The following is a 15,145-nucleotide window of genomic DNA, read 5'->3' on the forward strand; positions in this document are numbered from 1 at the left end:
AAAATGCAGTATGTGCTCTTGGAGGGTGTCTGCTTAGAAAGGACAGGCGGTGTTTAGTAAGGGATTCGCGACTGGGGACTCTGGGTTTCTGTTTACTCACTTCATCCTATCTCTCTTAATTGCAATGTTCTAATTCTCCATTCCTTTCTGCACTGCTGCTGGCTGCAGCTTTCTTCCAAGTCGTTAACTGGAACGCACGGGTTAGCTTTAAAAGGGGTCCCAGCTCCCACAGCGCGATGTCGCCGGTAGACCACGGGATACCTACGGGTGAGCGCTCCTCAGCGGTGGCTGTTAATCAATGCGCTCGTGTCGCCGCGCGTGTTTGTGACTCACCTGCACCGGGGCGGGCGGGCGCGCATCCATCCCTGGTGCCCCCGGAAAGCAGCGCGACAGCGGTAGTTCCAGGCTGCCGCGCGCTGGGGACGGCACCCGCGTCCCCCCCCGGCTGGGGCCGCCCCCCCGCCCCGCGGCCCCCGGTGGGGGGTGCGCGGTGCGGGGGCGGTGGGAGGCTGCGGTGCGGGGGCGGTGAGGCGGCGGCGTGCTGCGCCGCCCGGTGCCGCGGGCGTCCCCGAGGCGGTGGCTGGGGGCGGGGCCGTGCTCCCCCCGCCCCGCCGGGCCCTGGCGGGGGCTCCGGCCGCAGCGCGGCGCAGGCGGGTCGGTGCGGCGGCAGCGCTTGCGGCGGGGCTCGGGGGGCGCCGGTGGCGGGCAGCGGGGGTCGGGGGGGCGTCTGGCACCGCTCCCGGGAGCGGCCGCGTCTGTTTCTCAGAATTACAGGAAAAAAGCTTTGCAAGTGCTGGGCCTGGTGACTTCCTATTTGTTGCACCCCTCGCAGTGGCGGGGGGCAGAGGTCCCTGTTAAGCGGAACGCCCGCTCTGCAGCTGCGGTAAGTGAAACCGTGGTGTGGGGGGTTGTTTTATTTTTTCATTAACAGGGGTCCCTCTGCTCGTTTTTGTTAATATGGAGCATGGGAAAGCGTGCGGTTCTTCCTCGGGGTGTTGCCGGAGCGGATCTCTACCAGCGGCGACGCGTGCTTGCCTTCGCATCTCCCCACATGTTCATCCCAGGCTCGCGGCACTGCGTGCCTCTGTGCCTCTCCGGGCCAAGCAACTCCTTTCAGTTTCTTTCTTTCAAGTCCGTGAGACAGGCTTGAAACTTCCTATTTAGCCGATTGCATTTGTCTGCTTTTTGGGAAGGATATGATACAGATGCTTGGCAGTGGTTTTCTTTGTGGGCGCAATGATTAAGGGTTAGTTTTCAAAGTGTTGCAATATATATGGTCATCAAAAGCAGTAAAAGCTCTTTCCTGACTTCTGGCTGCTTAAATAGTTTATAGTTACTCAAGTTTTCTCAGTGACATACCAGTTTTAAATACACTGGTCCCATGCTGCTTCTATGCTTGCAAAGTTTCTGCCTCCTGGGGAAAAATACTTTTGTGTTATGTTTGCATACACATCTGTTGTATCACCTACAGACACTCACGTTTAAACTGGGGAAACTGCACTGAACTTCTTATCTGTAATGGACTATGTGACTGTTGACTTTTGAAGATGATTGTCTAAAACAGTTGAAATCCCTCTTCTAGCTTCTGTCTGTGAGCTAAGACACTGGGCAAGGGAACATTTTTACGCTGAAAGAAAACAATGTGTTGGGTGAAAGAACAGGTTTTTTCTGTTAGGTAGAGGCTAATCAGTAACAAAACAGATCACAAAAGGGATAAAAACAGGGGAAAATGGGAAAAAGCTTTAGGCTTATATCATAGACATTGCAGGATTGAACATTAAAGTTCTTGGTTTTTCTATAGTAATTATGCAAGCCTGGTAGTTTTTTGCATTATTTCATCCTTGTACTTAACACTTTCAATTTATAAATACCATACTGGGAGATCTCAAAACATAGCTTTTTTGTAGGTCCCATGGAGCCTGGTTTCACACTACCATGCTGTGTTTCAGGTAGCAGTTTTGACTAAAATATAAAAATATCGTTAGTAAAGTTTACAGTATAGGTAGTAAACAAAAGAAAACTAGGATACATAACCTTTACAGGATGATCTGAATTAGCAGGGTGATATGGCAGTTGTCTTACGCAGGTCAACACAGAGATAAATATATTTGGGATCAAAGAATACAGAAGATGCTCAATGGGACCTCTTGGAAAAGTAGTAACGTAAAGACAGTTTTAAATGCCTGTGTCTTCTGCTGGGGGAAAAAAAAAAAAGGGCCAACATTCTGCTTAGATGTACAGTATGTCTGGTAGTGATCTCATGTTCCTGTAACTGCGCACATGAGGTGTTTAGCATACAGCAGTGAAAGGTGGCAAGGAATAAGTGAAGGTTAGCTGTGCAGAGGCTTCCCCTGTCACATTATGTGTTTGCTGCACCAGTGCAATGGAGACTGTAGCTCACTTCTGTAAATCTAGCTCTGACTATTCAGATACTGTGTTCATGCTTCAGGAAGCGTGTGAAACACTGGAGAATGTTCAAAAGAGAAGATAAAAAAATAACCTAAGGAAATGGAAAACAAACTTTTTAAAGAGGACTTAATACGTAGTCTTAATATGAGGCTGAGGTGAATATGGAGAAGGATATTTGATAGTGGAAGTATAAACAAGCTTTTTAATTGTTGTGGAAAAGATACAAGATGAAGAGGTGTGTAGGTATTGTTTATATTCCGTTAACTCCTAAAACCAAGACTAAGTGATACAATTGTATCTGAGTCTGTAATAAGTCAGAGTTTGTGATGTTTTCAGAATATATGGTTAAATCTCTTTTTCAGAATAATGTTTTTTTTATGTACAGGCAAGCTGTGGGGTCACAGTCATATCTCCTGAGCGATTCAGTATGAAAGTGAGGGTTTGTGCTCATTTGTTCTTTCCTTCTTGTGTCTGTGGGAGCACAGGATTAACTGCATTGTTCTCTGTGTTCCTGTAATGCTTCCAGCACTGCAGTAGGATAGGGATTATAATTGTATCCTGTGTTTTGGGGCTGTAGCTGATTCCTTGAACAGTCCAGGGAAGTTTTTTTATTTTAGTTTTCTTGTGAAACAAAGTTTACTAATGGTATTTAAATGGCTGTGTTTTACTCTGGAACATCTGGAATTGGTCTTAGTTTCAAGGCTGGACAAGGTGGACTAATGCTGTGAAGTAGTACAGAAAGTCTTCTTTCTGACTTTTTCAGGTGTGTATTCTGTACAAACTTGAGGTTAAAACCACCCAAATCTGGCAACTGTAAGAGATTTGGATCTGGCCACCCTCTCTTGATGAGAGCTCCATGTTTCTGTAAAGCTCAGTGCATGGATCCTCCTGCCCTGTCCATCCATTTTTCTCACCCAGGTGTTTGCTATGGCAGAGGCATCTTGTTCTCCACGTTTGTTCAAGTGACTGTGCTCGAGGAAGGGGCGTGAAGGCAACCACCCTGCCTAATAAAGTCTTACTAGTTGAAAACATTGACACAAAAATCACCTGTCAAAGTAGACTCTTGCAGTCAAAATGGACTTTGTAGTCCCTCAAAAACTGAGCCTAAGAAGAAAGCTCTAAGACCAGACCAGTACATGAAGCATGTTTAAGCCCAAGCTTGACTGTTTTTTGTTTCTTAGTGAAGAAAGAACAAGGAATGTCAAGTGGCACTATGAAAGCTGCAGTTGTCTCTGGTAGTACCACCAGCATTCAATTTTAGTGATACTGATGGCCTGGCCTTTTTTTAGTGAGCATATCAAATTGCATATAATTTTGTAGTTAAAATGAAAAAAAGTGACCAATATGTAAAAATAGAGACATTGGGTCTTGTTTTGTGTTTGTAGCTTTAAGCTTTTCCCCTAAAAATTTAAGATTTTATTATGAGGTGTAATATATTAATCAGGAAACACATATTTGGTTTGCAGCTGTGAGCATTTTATACTTTAAGATATATTTAGAGGCTTATTTGTTATGCTTGTTCAGAGAGTAAGGAATTGTATTCAGTTTACTAGATACAGATTCATTATTTTTCTGTATTAGTATCAAGCTGCATTTAGGTGAAAATTGTATTTAAATTCCAGTGGGCAGCATTTTATATTAGAATGTATTAACACTCAATATGCTGTTAAATATTGTTCTATAACAAAAGAAAGGGTTTATCAAAACATGTTTTGCATCGGTAACTCTAGGGCATACTAAACAAAATAACTGCTATTAGCAGTTATTAACTGACCTTTCCTGGTCACTGTGTCCTTCAGGATTTTAGAACAAAAGTATCTTATCCTTTTGTGCCTTCTTTTTTTGTTATTTAGAGACCGAAAAAGGAAAATGGTTTTCCTGCTTTTTCAGTTCCCAGTTGATTTACAGCTTGTAAATTAACAAGTCATTGAACTTGATAAATACAACTTTTGTTCCTCTCCCAGCTCCGCGCGCCCCCCCCCCCTTCCCCCCCCCCCGGTATTTTTAGGAGAAGTTTCTGTGGTCAAATGTTGGCACATCATTTCAAGGGGCTCTGCTCCACACTGCTCCTTCAAATGTGTCTGAAAACTTAGTGGTTTCAGTTTTCTATGTGTTGCTTGAATTTGATTTAAGTGATTCTTAGTAGAGTATGATAACGTGTTTTAAGGTAGGCTGTCATAATTTAAATAGGTTTATTTTTCAAAAGGAAAAATGCCTAAGTTTTGTTTAAATCAAGTTCTGTTTAAATGCCAAAATCTTAAATCTTCTTCATTCTGGTCTGAGGTTCAGCTGGCTGTTTTAGCTCAGTTAAGGAACGTGGTTTGTGAAACCAGTGTGCTCAGGATCTTTCATTACGCTGTCATTTTTCCCATGGATGAGCTTGTCAGTGCAGGATTTGTAGGGAGTAGAGAGTTGGGAAAAGCCAGTAGCTGTCCCTCACATTGATTGCTTCCTTCAGTATGTTTACATGTATTCTGGTTTTGGCTGGGAAAGAACTAACTTTTTTTATGTGGTGCTTAGTTGTTGGCTGGGGATAAACAACAACATGTCATTCTGTGACCTATGTAGAGGAACCTTTGTTTTCCTCTTCTGATGCTCACGAGTACTTGTCCTTGATGGAATCCTGACCAGTCCTGGAAGCGGATGCTTCTACGTCCTGTTATCTAGGAAGAGGACTGAAGTTCGTATTTGGATTGTTTGCCTGAAATGGCCTCTTCCCCTCTAGGATTTGTGTAATGGATGGATTTGCATCTTGGAGTTCTGAAAACTGATGGTTATGGCTTTTCCAATTGCTTGCATGCATAACGTGGCAGTTGGGTGGCCCAGGTGGCTCGGGCTTCTGGTGTTCAGCATTGGCTGATCTTGTACAGGGCAAGGTTTGTCTCTCCATATTGTAGCTGGCATGGCAGAGCTGTAGCAATTGCTACTGAAGACTAAACGAAAGACAGCAGTGGGTATTCAGCTTCCTCCCTTTTTCATGGTTGTTAGAAGAGTGTCAGACTCAGTAGCAAAGGATGCACTGTCAGGTTCCAACAAAGATGTTGGAAATTCTTGAAGGTGACTGGGCTGATGTTTTATGTAAGCTAAAGGTATGCTGCCTTTCCGTTTACACCATGTTCTTTATCGGTGTAACAGCTACATAGCATGTAGAAGTATGTGTTCGCTTAGCTTAAAACAATCTTAGAACTGGATCTGAATGGAAGAAGCTTTCCTGTCCTGAAATGTGGGACAAGGGTGACTAAGAAACAGTCTTAAATAGACTATGGGGAAAAGTTACTTTGGGTGATTTTTTTCCTCTGACTTCTTTAGATTTTTGAACTGTACCTCTTCCAAGGAACTTACATTTCAAAATGGAAGTAAAAAGCTAGAGGTTTTGGTATTGAGAAAACCTTGTTTCATCAACTGTTACACAATTTCAAAATTATTTAATGAGACCTTCATTGAGATTGCCTCTTCCTGCAAGAAATCTAGCTTTGGTGAATCAGTTTTTTAAACAGCTCTGTTCATGCTATTTGTTTAGCCATCAGAATGTAATTTTAATAGGTATTTTTAAGTAAATCACTTCTGAATTTATGATGTGATTTTCACTCACATGTCCTTTCATCACTTCTACATGTGCAGTCTCTGAAGTAAACAGCCAAACAGCTATTTAGTCATGTATCGGCATAGTTTATAACCACATAACTTGCTGAGTCACTACTCTGGTCTCTTGACATGTGATAACTAGCAGCTGGCATGTCAAATAACTGCCTGCTAATTGGTATTGGAGAAAGTGGAAGGAGATGCAACATACCTCAGGACTGAACCCAATGAACAGCTCACAGCTGGGAAGGAATGTCATGGAGGTCTCTTTTCCCAGTTGTCTCCTTTATTTCACCGATTCAGATGTCTGCCAAATCACGTAGCAAGTTGCTTACATTTGCTAATGTAGCACAAACACATTTTTTGTTTAGTTCTCTGGCATATTAGCAAGTGGAAGCGACTTACTGTGTGATAAGCACTAGAAGAGAGGGGAAAGGTAGTAGGTAGGGGGTACAGGGTGAGGAGCACTCACTGAGTGTGGATGACATCTTTGGCTGTTTAAACATTTGTTGAGCAATTCGAAGAGTCGTAGCTTGGCACCACAGCCAGATTTTTCATGCCTGATCCTTTAGCATTGTGCTCTGCTGTGGTGTGGGATATATGGTGGTATGATATTTTTGGCACAAACATACTTCAAAAACGTTTTTATGATTTCCCAATGCTTTTGAGTTCCAATTCCTTGCTAAAAAAGTGTGGGATTGCTGGAGCTAGTAGAAGTAATATGATAAATTGTTTTCCTTATTCTTGGGAATAGCTGAACTATTTTGGCTGAAATGCAGCTTCTTCTGTCTCATTTCCCCTAAAAAATAGCAGACCAGTGTATATATACAATATCAGCTGAAACTGTTAGAGTTTGCCAAGTTGTAAGCAAAGAAAGACTGTGGGAACTGTTTGATAAACTTAGCACAACTCTTCTTTCTTTTTTCTTTTTCATATAGTGGATTGTTCTTCATCTTGCTGCTGGAGTTTTTGCACCCTTTGAAGTGTTCTGTGCTTTAACCAAGCATAGTGCTCCAGTCATACTGTCTTTAAATTTTTTCTCAAAAACTCTCAGCAAAGATCGATAAAGTTAGTGCCCGTGTCAACTCAGGGTTGCTTTTTTTGCACCAGGTCTTCTATTGAAATGCACTGTTAATTTTATTTAAAATATTTTTTGCATTGATTCTTTCCCAGACTGGAAGGGACTTTGCATGCCCCACCTAGGGAGAACCATGATCTTTGTTTTGTTCTTTATCTTAGCTAGATTTTTTATTTTAAGTAGTCCACAAAGTAGGAAAATGTATTAGCACTTTTTACTTGGAGCAGTGTAATAAAGTTCAGTATTGACAGCTGCTCTGTGGTGACATTGCTTTTCTCTCTTTTTGTTCCACTCTTTTATAGTTGCATGTGTTTGAAATGATGCTGCTGCCTACGTGATCTGGAAGCAGTTGTTTCTTGACATTCTGTTATCTAATCTTACAGCATCTTTTACTGGTTTTGTTACTGTGTAGTTATGTCTGGTCAATCTAAGGAAGAAGTCAATCACTAAGGGAAATGCTTTAATTAGTCACAACCATAATTCGTAAGCCTTGTATTCTGTGTTGATGCAGACAAGTGGAAAGCCTATGTTTTGAATTACTGGTTTTATTTCATGAAATCTTTACAATACAGAATATGCAGTGACTTTTATTACATGTTGCTAGCAGTTAAGTCTACAGAAAAGAAAGAGTAGAACTTCATTATTTGTTAAGTGCCCTAAGCTCTTTCCTGTAAAAAATTGCTTATCTTCACATGCCACACAGAGGACTGGATATTCCCGTGAATGTGATGTTTTGCCAATTAACGGGCTCAGTAGATAGCACACAGACACCAATACAAAAATTTACTGTTTGTTTCAAATTAACACAGAAAATGAGGCAATATGCACATACAAAAGGACTAGCTTACAATACCCTGATTCAAGCAATAAAACAGATAAGCAAGACAATGCACCTAATCATTACTACTTTAAGGTTAGCTATAGTGTTTAAGAAAGATACATCACCAGTTGCCCCAATACATTACATCACCCAGACCTGCAGCCACGGGGGAGCCCCTGTTGCAGCAAGGGTTTGGGGAGCCTGTCCCAGCAATCAGGAGGTCCTATGCAGGGCGTCCCCTCGTAGGGGAGGTCTCCAAAGTTGCTGCAAGAGGGTCCAGCTCTTATATTGTCGAATAAACAAGCTGACCTAATTTCCAATGTAGAAACATCTGGTGTCACTGTCCTCTCAGAGGCCACCCAAACCTGGCCAGGGCTCAGGGAGGAACCCAGGGAGTTTCCTTTATCTACTGGATTTTAACCACTGCTGTCCAAACAAGGCCATATAGCTGGTTTCATGGCCTTGTCCACCTGCCTCTAAGCAAGGAAGGTTGCATGATACCTTCACTAACGATTATATTTTATCTAAGCTACATATTTTGCTAATGATCATATATATTTCACTAATAATCATGCATGTTTTGCTGATGATCAGATGCTAACTATATCTAGTGCTCGGTTGGTGGGTTCATTTTGGGGTTCAGCTTTGGCTCAGGGCCGTTGCTCAGGCCTCAATACTTCATGAGTATATCCTCCAAGATTAAAGCCATATGCACAGAGATGTTGCAAAAACATTTTATTTGGCTAATAAGTTTATTTACTTTTTAAAGTTAAAAAAAAAAAAAGCAGCTTATGCCAGTGTAGCATCTGTAACTTGTTGATTTGTTTTTGGCTGACCATTCCTCCTCTGAGATGGTTTTGATTAGGCACATCATCCTGTAGTGCTCTAGGTTATTTTCCTTGGTTTTGTTGATTTTTATAATAATCTTTGAAGTGTGTCAGTCTTCTGCAACTACTAGTCCCCTTGCTAATGAGGCACTGACTACATGCGTGTTTACCACAGCTGTATAGCAATCGTTGGTGTGTTGACTTCCTATGAAGTTGACAAAGCCTTTCTCAGAATCATCATTATGATTTTTTCTTATTCTGAATGGAATGTAGTTTTCTTGTAGCCCTGACTTTGGGACTGATTTTTTTTTAATGTTGGTATCTGTCTTAAACTTAAAAAAATAGAGTAAGAATGAAAACACACTTTACTGCTTACAGAATATATTCTTAGCTTTAACAGTGGAGCTTCTAGTATCTCATCAACATTGCTATGGACTACGTGAACTCTAAAAATAACAATCTAAATATTTTAAAATCTGCATCTGTTTTTAGTTCTGGCACAGAATACTTGGGACAGTTGCTTAAGGTTCTCTGTTTTTATTGCCGTCAATAGCGTAATTAATTTTTACTGCATTGAGATCAAGAACTTACACCCTAAGTAGGTAGTAATAGATTGTCTTTTTGTAATTGCTCTGTTTCTTGTTGGTATGCATCTTGCTACAGCTCTATTTTAGGAATGTGTCACTGGGCAAACGCCTACCTCATTATTTTTTTTTTTATCCCATGTGTCCTTTATCATTTTTTCTCCTGTTTTGCATGGTTACAACCTCAAAGTTTATAAAATGCTTCCTGAGACAGACTGAAAATAATGTTGAAGATGAGTTCTGGCAGAAACTGAACATGAAGGGCTTTTTAAACTATGTTTTCCTCTTTTAGATGACTGTAAAACTCTTATTTTGTAGCAAAACCAAGAAGTTTTTTTGAAGGGACCATAACATAGGGCAGAACCCCTTATGCCTGTATCCCACCTACAGTTTTCTGTCCCAAACAGTGGTCTGGTGCACACCTGCCTCCTAGCATCCCAGACCTGTGGAGGGAGAACGTGCCTGGTTTGGTCTGAAAGCTGCTGGTGTACCTGTTCTAGGGAGATAGCAGCTGCCTCTCACCTGGATTCCTTCTGAGATACAGGTTTGCATGGAGAGCTGAAATTCCATCAGCATCTCGGATAAATCTGAAAGCCTAATGTGAAACAGGAATCCCTGAAAACTGCAGCAATAGTAATGCTCATCTTTTGCTTATGAACATAGTAGACAGAACTGCTAGAGCTACTTGACCAGTAAATGGGAATATTTGGCCCTAGTACCTCACCTGCTGTAGGGGATCTGAAACATCTATTTTCTACAGACAGATCTCTACTTACTAGACAGAGAAGTAGTCTGGGTTGCAACATATTCTGACCTTCATGTTGGAGTTGGTTGCTTAATGGATAGGGTTACAGAGAAGCTGATGAAGCATGGGCTGGATGAGCATACAGTGGAGGTGATTGAAAACTGGCTCAACAAATGAGCTCAGTGTAGTGATCAGTGGCACAAAGTCTAGTTGGAGGCCAGTGACTAGTGGTGTACTCCAGGGGTCAATACTGTTTCCAGTCCAGTTGATCATCTTCATTAATGATCTGGATGATGGGGCAGAGCATACCATCAGCAGACTTGCTGATGACACAAAACTGGGAGGAGGGGCTGATATGCCAGAGGGTCATGGTGCCGTCCAGAGGGACCTCAGTGAGCTGGAGGAATGGGCTGGCAGGAACCTCATGAAGTTCAACAAGTGTCAGATCCTGCACCTGCGGAGGAGCAACCCCAGACACCAGTACAGACAGGGAGCTGACCTGCTGGAGGACAGCTTTGCAGAAAAGGCCGTGGGGGTCCTGGTGGACACCAGCTAGAATGTGAGCCAGCAGTGTGCCCTGCTGGCAAAGTAACCTGGTGGTATCCTGGGCTGCATTAGGAGGAGTGTAACCAGCAGGTCAAGGGAGGTGATCCTTCCCCTCTGCTCAGCACTGGTGAGGCCACGCTTGGAGTACTGTGTCCAGCTGTGGATTCCCCAGCACAAAAGAGACATGGACATACTTCAGAGAGTCCAGTGGATGGTCATAGTGATGATTAAGGGACCAGAGTATCTGTCATACAGGAAAAGGCTGAGAGAACTGGGGCTATTCAGCCTGGAGGAGTGAAGGCTCAGAGGGCATCTCATTGATACCTGTGCACGAGGACAGACCCAGGCTCTTCCCAGTGGCACCTAGTGACAGAACAAGACAGTGGGCGTAAACTGGAACACAGGAGGTTATCTCTGAACATGAGGAAACACTTCTTCACTGTGAGGGTGACTGAGCACTGGAGCAGATTTGCCAGAGGGGCTGTGGACTTTCCGTCCTTGGTAATCTTCTAGAGCTGTCTGGGCATGCTCCTGGGCAACTGGCTGTCAGTGGCTGTGCTTGGGCAGAGTGGTTGGACTAGACGACCTCCAGAGGTCCCTTCCAATCTCAGCCGTTCTGTGAGTGGTGGCAGCAATCTTGAGGTGATGGGAATGTTTGGTTTCTGTCATTTTTCCCCTGGAACACTAGATTCATTTGTGCCTTTAGAATAAATCATTCTACATCTTTGCTTTCCTCTTTCTTGCTCTGGGACTTTGGGTTTCTTTGGCTGCCTAGCAGTTCAGCTTCAAAGAGCAAGCCAAAGAGAGGTTCCTTTCATTGCCTTTGCAGACAGTCCTCAGGTCTGGTGCCTGGGATGCTTAATTGGAATAAAACCAATGTGAATTTACTCTCTCTTGGGTGGATGGTGACCTCAATGTGTGAGGAGATTGCCCACCTCCTGAACAATTGTTTTGTTAGGTGGTGATGCATAAGTGATGCGCATTATTCCTTCTCCTGCAACAGCCTTCCTTTTCAAAAGAATTCTCTCTAAGTGAATCTGCTCAGAAGATGGCTGGGCAGGCTGGGTTTTGAGTGGATGTAGATGTATTTCTTACCAATTCTTTACACAGTCCTTGGAAATTGGATTGGATTGTCCTCAGAAGGATTTCAGGTGCACTTACCTCTCCCTTCTTTATAGACAACATATACCCTTAGGAAAACTGCATCAAATTTCTCCCATCGTGCAGAAAAGTAACACTTCAACAAAGCAAAACTTGACTTGAATGCAAGTGAGAAATGCTGAATACCATTATTAACTCTTATACAAATGCTTGCAAAGTATTACAGGGGCATCTTTACTTAGAGTGTGTTGTTTTTATTTTATGACAGCATTTCCTGCCCATAGTTACTGAAACGGAAATGTTCAGCTGTTTGATTTGGATGTTTGTCCTTCTCTGCAGCTCTATAGCAGGTATGTTTCTTGATTATTAGCACCTGTCTTGCCATAAGAGAGTTTTCTAAAAGGTGACCTTCTCCAAATGAAATTTCAAAGAGTTCTGAAAACGATAAAAAAAATAAAAAATTTAAAATAGAAGTCAGTAGCTGATAGACTAAATTTTCTCTGTGCTGTACACTACTTAATTTATGGTGCTCTTGTGCTCTTGTGATCATGATAGCCTGGATTTGTTTCCTTTAGTATTTAAAGTATTAAAAAAATGTATTTTAAAACTTAGTTTGTCAAATGTTTTGTTGTTGCACAGGGTGTGGAAGGGGAATCTGCATCTGGGAGTCATATCATAGTTCCTGTTGGGTTGTAATGGCTGGTAACTTTGGAGATCTGCTAATGGAATAAATTTTATGTAACACATAAACACTTAAAATACAGTTAATGTCTGGTGATTCGGGGCTTTTCTAAGCCAAATATTACCTATTCAGATATGCATGCATGCAATGACTACTAATGTTCTCATTCCTAATGTTAAAAGTTACCTCACAATGTATGACTATAGATTTTTCTTATTACTTTTTTTTTTTTTAAAATGTGGTAATTCCACAGTTAAAGACTGGACAGGAAACTGCTGACGTTGGAAGAGCAGGTAGTTCTGCACACTCTCTCTCGTCTCCTTCTACTTCCACTAGAGTGCATGTTTGTTTGGCTAGTTGTGAAGCAGTGAGGAATCTGCTCTGGATGGAGAACGATATTATTATTTGCCAAGTTTTTATTTTTCATCTATATCAGTCTGTTTGACTTACTGTACAGGCACTTCTGGCACACAAAGGGGCTAGCAGCAGCGAATGAGTGGTGGAGAATTAGAAACGCTTTTTGTGACAACAGTGCCACTTTAAAGTGATTAAGTGGAATAGTATAGGTTAGACGAGAGTATCACAAAGACAGATTGAAATAATAACTTTATGATGGTAATTGAAAGTCCATGTGCAATTTGTCCCATATAATTTAACACACAACAATAATTTTTGTTGTCAGTTTTTGGGGATTACATGGAAGAAGCTTGAGCAATATATGAAACTGTCCAGGTAATTGCTTACAACTGATATATGTTGCAATTTGTGCAGTAGAGTGTAAAATAGCCATTAGTATGACTTTGAAACATTGAACAATTTACTTTAAAACAAAAAGGACATAAAAAGAAACATAGAAAGCTATTTAATTACCCAAAAAGGAGAGAATTATCACAAAACAAGGAAGAAAGCTTAGTATTCAATTCCCTTCCATTCCTGCACTCTAGCAGAGACATTCTGTCTGTAAAATTGGTTGGGTTTTTTTTCCATTTTATTTAACAGATGTATTTATGAAATTTCGCTTCAAGAAATAAGTTACAGTAAAAAAACCCCAGACAGTTAGCTCATTGCAGGACTCTAACGGGTGATTCCTGCACTGTTTGGTAACTGTTGCTGAATTCATTCAGTCAGCCTGCTTCTGTGTTTTCCTTTTACATGCATCGTGTATGCAATTCCTGTGCTGTATTGGGGAACATAAATTTTACAAGGGGTAAAAGCACTAATGGGATATTGAAATATATTGCATCATAGTTGTAAACCTGAAACTTAGCAGTTTGATGTATTTTCTGATATAGTAATTAATAATGGTAACATCCAAATGGTATACATACCTTTTACATGAAGGAATGTTTTTTTAAAAATGGATTTAAAAGGCAAGTCTCTTTTCTTCATTTTCAGCTATTAAAAAAGATCTTGGTTATAATTTCTCCATTATTTCTGGGAAGGTATAGAACCATCACTCTTATATAATACGGTGAGCTGAGTTTCCAAACAGCAATATCTGATTCAAGTGACTACCTGAGCATTTTATTTGAACTCCATATGAAAAACAATCTAATTAAATGATATGTAGACAACGAAATAAGTTACCGTTTTTCTGCTGGTATTTTAAAAGGAATTAGTTATGTGATATCTTTGGTTTTGTTTTTAGATGAAAAATCTATCAGAGATGCTGACATCTTTCCTTCATCTCCTGAAATTGAAAGAGGATCCACCCTGAAACTATTTTGTGTTCTCGGAAAACACTACACACCTCACAGAAATGCAAGCCACATCATCTGGAAATTGAATCATGAACTGATTGCTCAGGAAAACTATAACATAGTGAATGAGACTGTATCTAGTGTAACAATCCATAATTTCACTTACAGCAAAGCTCATGTGAAATGTTTCACTAAGTACTTGGGCAAGAAACAACTTTTGGTTCATACTGAAGTTAAATCTGGCTGTAAGTAGAAATGGAGGAAAATTAAATCTAATGTTCTTTTAATAATGTATTGTAAAAAATTCACTTTTAAAATTACTTTTTTTTTTTTTTAAGCTTGTAGCATTGTAAGACACGTGTATTCAAGCATCTCCTTTTTTTTCTGAAATAAAGCATGAAATTGCCAGCATTCCTTACTGACACTGGTCCATAACCTCTCTGACCCTGACTTTTGGCAGGCTGAAGTGGTGGAGGTTTTATGTTGAGTTCAGAGGGTGCCAGATCTGTCCCTTTGGGTTATGTCTTTTGTCTAGCCTGGTCAACTTTAGCTTTCTACAGGGAGGATTTCCTCTCTAATCCTTGGTTCCAAAGAAATTATAATTACATGGAGAAGGCTACGGGATAAATATGTGTGCAAGTTCTCTAATTTATGGAACAGATTAAGTCCAGTTTATATGAACATATGCCTGGGGGTCCCATTCTAGTAAAGAAGCGATAAATGCAGAAAAATACACCTGTGGAATAAAAACCAGCAGAAATCTTTTGCCTGTCTGCAAAGTTTAGTGTGCCATAAATTTGACAATGAAAGAAAGATCTTTTAAATGTTGTAGTAGGTGGGACATAAAAGTACTGTTTTGCAGAGAGGACTTTTGCAACCCAGCTCTTTCACTGGGCGCAGTTATCTTCCTTTCAACTTCCAGTTCTGTTACTGTGGGAGGAAGTCTGGGTTTAACGAGGAAGTCTTCGAGGGCGTTACATTTTTATCGATGATCTCGGACTACAGAGATTGCAGAAGATTGTTTCCTTTGCACTATTCAAGTGTAAGATAAAGTGACTCCATAACTAGTGA

At 41.1% G+C, this 15,145-nt stretch overlaps 2 protein-coding genes across 2 annotated transcripts in view; both read left to right on the forward strand.

Annotated features, from left to right (window-relative positions):
* The window catches only part of DDX4 (DEAD-box helicase 4), a 107,154-nt gene that overhangs the window by 51,096 nt on the left and 40,913 nt on the right, over positions 1-15,145 (forward strand). The gene's annotated exons all lie outside the window — the stretch shown is intronic.
* Positions 754-15,145, forward strand: part of IL31RA (interleukin 31 receptor A) — a 238,220-nt gene continuing 223,828 nt past the window's right edge. Inside the window, exons 1-3 of the mRNA XM_080372935.1 lie at positions 754-883; positions 11,961-12,042; positions 14,023-14,319. Coding sequence (XP_080229061.1) covers positions 11,991-12,042; positions 14,023-14,319 — 349 coding nt within the window. The 5' untranslated portion in view covers positions 754-883; positions 11,961-11,990. The remainder of the gene's footprint in view (positions 884-11,960; positions 12,043-14,022; positions 14,320-15,145) is intronic.

The sequence above is a fragment of the Falco punctatus genome (genome assembly GCF_963210335.1).
Source record: "Falco punctatus genome assembly, chromosome: Z".
In the NCBI taxonomy this organism is placed as follows: domain Eukaryota; kingdom Metazoa; phylum Chordata; class Aves; order Falconiformes; family Falconidae; genus Falco; species Falco punctatus.